We start from the raw sequence: 3,726 nt of genomic DNA, 5'->3' as shown, positions 1-3,726 counted from the left end.
GAGGAAGATGAAAGGGCAAATACACAAAATAATTACAGAATGTGGTGGAAAGTGCATCCTCTGAGTGGTGCAAGGCACCACGTTCACCTTTCCACTTCAGAACCTTTGGAAAGGAAAAATCAAACCCCCAAAGCCAATTGCGTGTTTCCTATATCTCTTTATTGACTGCCAGGGACTGAGTTCTCGGGTTGAGTGCCAGATACCAGTGGGTCAGATGGAGCTACACTAGAATTACAGCGAGGGCAGGAGCAAGGGTGTGATACGCACAGGCTGGGGAGAGTTTGGTGTGGTCTGAAGCCTCTGCAGAGCGGTGAGCCCCCTCTCTCCCCACTGCTAAGACATTGGAAAGATGCACTTGTCCTTGTGTCAGATGTCCCTAAGGAAGTGACAGGCTGGTGGTGTGAACAGACACACTGAAACACTTCGCTGAGAAAAAATATATGCTGTGACCCTCAAACGTAACACATTATTATCTGTCCTGTGGTTGCAAGGAACCTGTGGTACATTTATCGCACATACGCAGTATCCCAGTGTGGGGCTTGGCTTGGCCAAGTTGCGCTTTTTGGAGTAACCAGTTAACTGTGTGGGACAGAAAAAGTCTCTGGGGCTTCTACCCCACTCCAAGTCCCACTACAAGCATTTGTGCACCAGGAGATGGTGTTACTCGTGCACTCCTTCCTTCCTGGTGGTGGTTGTGGACTACTGCACCAGAGGAAGACCCTTTTGGCAACTGCAATGGCATGGCAGTGTGTGAAATCCATGCCATCCTGACAGCATGAATTGCAGGTTTAAGCCTCAAAGTCCACCAGCCGTTCACCCAGCACCTCATTCCATACAAGGGGAGAAAATAAACATATGGGGGAGAAAAAAAGAAGAAAAAGAAAAAACAAACAACAGAACAAACCCCTCTAGGTATTCACTGATATCTACGCAATGGCTCTAGGAGTGAGACCTGCAGCCGGTGGCAGCCTGCGTACCGCAGAGGGTTTAGGAGGAAGGTGCAGAGGTGGGCTTTTCCTCCCGGGACACAGGGATGGGCCTCTCGCTGTGGCTGGGGTCCATATTGGAGGGGACCTTTGGGCCCGAGAAGGTCAGCATGCCGTCACTGGACAGGGAACAGGTGATGGCAGACTGGTCCACATTGGCAGGCAGGCGGTACCGGCGGTGGAACTCGCGGGAGATGTAGCCGTGATCATCCTGATGTGTAGAGAAGAGGAGAAAGCTCTGTCAGAAGCCCCTGGAGCCCACCCTTCCCTGTTGTTGACCAGAAGTGGTCTGCATTGAACCTGGCTTGACCTGAGACTTTACTCAGGGCATCTCCGCTTTTTGTTTTATCTTTCAGGTTTGTAGGATCAGGTGTCCCCTCATGACACACTGCAGCCTCCAGAAAGTTCAGGAGAAGAATTAACCCCCTCACTAGTATAATTCACTTTTCAACACCCACCAATATTTCCATAACATACATGTTAAAAGTACGTTTCCAAGCCTGAGGCATTTGGTTGTTTTGTTTCGCTTTTCTCTTCCAGCTCAGCATATGAATTCCCTGTTTCCCCTAATAATTCTGGCTTATAAAAACTCATCCATTATTCGGTGGCAACACCGAATAATACTCTTCTTCGGGCCTGGTGTTATTAGTGAACAATGCACATTGTCATCTGATGGTTATGGAAGATGATGGCCAAACATAAACAAAGGAGAGCTGGATTATTTCATTACTGCCATCAGATCAGATCTGGGCTCCATCAGAGCTGGATATGCCAAGCATGACAATTTGTAACTCCTCTTTTTTTTTTTTCTTCCCTTGGGTAATGTTGGAAAGAAATAAAACAGAGCTTGATTCCCCAGTTGCTTAATCACCCTGCTTACTTCCACTTACCTGTCTTTCACTGTGCTTGCCGTGGATTTCCACAAAGTCATCAATAATCTTCACGCTCAAATCTTCAGGAGAGAAGTGTTTTACATCCAGCATGATTGTAAACTTGTCCCGGTCAGACCTCACCTGAAAGGAACATTGTTAGCAATTAAGACCCAGGCTTTACACACAAAGGCTGCATCAGCCTCAAAAGCCAACAGCTTTACGGTTCTCTCTAATGGGGCTACAGACCAGGCTGTATCCACAGCCTGCCTGTCTCAGAAGGAGTCTTCGTTCCCAGGGCAGAGAATGAGGCATCAGGGACTCTGGGGGTCTTTGCAGCACCCTTTCTTTTGCCATGGGCAGATGCATCTTTTCTTGCCACTATTCTTTTGTCAGGCACCCCTTTGATTGCACTTAGAAATTTGCCAGATGCACTGAGCATTTGTGCTCAGCAGCAAGAGGGGATTAAAATTAATGCTCCGTGACAGCATGTGCTTTGTCCTTTCAGCAATTTAGAATGTCTTTGTGGTTTCAGCTCTGCAGCTAGTTTCTGGGAGGAAACCAGTGAGCTAGAGAAAGCCCCAGTCCCTGAGCTTCAGACTACAGCCTTCACCTCTCCTCATGCGCTTGGAGAACTGCTCCTAGGTCCTCCAGTGCATACTGGATACTGGCAAAAACTGAGGAGCCGCCAAGGCAGAGAAGGGGGATGAAGAAACTCCTGCTTGTGCTCTCCAATGTCTTCTCTAATGCGGAGCCCAGCTCATGGGTGCTCATTCCAGGAGAAGCTCGGTTCCTCCCTTATCAAAGAGCTGACAGCTGTGAGAGCAACACAGGCAGCCTGGTACGTGATGTGATGAACGGTAGGGAGTCAAACAACTTTCCATTGCTTGAAGGGCAGCCTTCTCCCAAGCCAGGGACCTGGGCTCCCAGAAGGGGCAGGAGGCTGGCTATGGCAGCCCAGGCTGAGTCTGACGGCCCGAGCACAGGGTTAAAGCTTCTGCCCCACTCCAGAAAACATTGGGCAGAGAGAAGCCAGCAGAGGTGTGGAGAAGGAGAGGAAGGCAAAGGAGGGGGCGGTAAGGAGCCTTACCTCTGAAATGCCCGACTCCAGCACGCTGCGGAACAGGGACTGCCGGTAGTAGGGGCTGATAGTGGAGGAGAACAAAGGCAGGAGATCGTACTCCAGGAGACCCTCTCCAAAAAACTGGTCGAACAAACGGCTTGGAATCAGGGGTCCCAGGGCGCGTTTGAACCAGGGGTGCTGGATGGTAATGTCCATATTTGCTGCTGCTATGTCTTGTTCTAAAAGGAGAGCGTGGGAGCCGTGCAACCGCTTGGAGGACAGCGATGCCTTTGCTGGCCTGCACAGTGCAGCCCGGGGAAGGCTGCCCCTATATATACCGATCTCGCAGAATGAAGGCATTAGTGGGATTTCTCTGGAAAGACATGATCTCACGACGAAGGCAACGTGGTCAGCAGAAATGCGGAGACTGACCTGGGGATGACAGTCTGGTGGGAACCAGCGCCAGATCTCCTGGAGGGATGCTGCCAGGCTGTGATGCATGAGATGGTTTCTGCCCAGGGGCATCGGCACGTCTTCTGGATGAACAAGAGCTGCCAGGCAGATTCTAAGGGATGGATGGGGAAGAGGCCCCTTCTGCGGGTCTTTGCCCCCAGCCCTTGGCTTTGTGCCTATGTGGTTTTGTTTCTGTCATCTCTTGAAGCGGAGTCTGCTCAAAATACAAAATTTTCTTCCAAGAGAAGAAAAAAAGGTCTAACTTGAGTTTGTAAAAGGGACAATTTTTTGCAGTGTGCTATAAAGTGTGTCTGATAAATCTGGGCAGGGATCCTCCAGCAAGTTCCCCATGTGG

At 50.0% G+C, this 3,726-nt stretch overlaps 1 protein-coding gene across 1 annotated transcript; it reads right to left on the bottom strand.

Moving 5' to 3' along the window:
- Positions 1-987: 987 nt before the first annotated feature.
- CRYAA (crystallin alpha A) lies at positions 988-3,443 on the bottom strand. Its single transcript, XM_042810529.1, has 3 exons — positions 2,946-3,443; positions 1,877-1,999; positions 988-1,197 (listed from the first exon to the last, which is right to left on the bottom strand). Exons 1-3 carry the CDS (start codon positions 3,441-3,443, stop codon positions 988-990), a joined length of 831 nt encoding a protein of 276 aa, XP_042666463.1.
- Between the last annotated feature and the right edge of the window lie 283 nt (positions 3,444-3,726).

The sequence above is a fragment of the Centrocercus urophasianus genome, unplaced genomic scaffold, assembly GCF_019232065.1.
Source record: "Centrocercus urophasianus isolate 14NV4802_14NV808 unplaced genomic scaffold, USGS_Curo_1.0 seq_12, whole genome shotgun sequence".
Lineage (NCBI taxonomy): Eukaryota > Metazoa > Chordata > Aves > Galliformes > Phasianidae > Centrocercus > Centrocercus urophasianus.
This window is presented reverse-complemented; position numbering and strand designations above follow the sequence as displayed.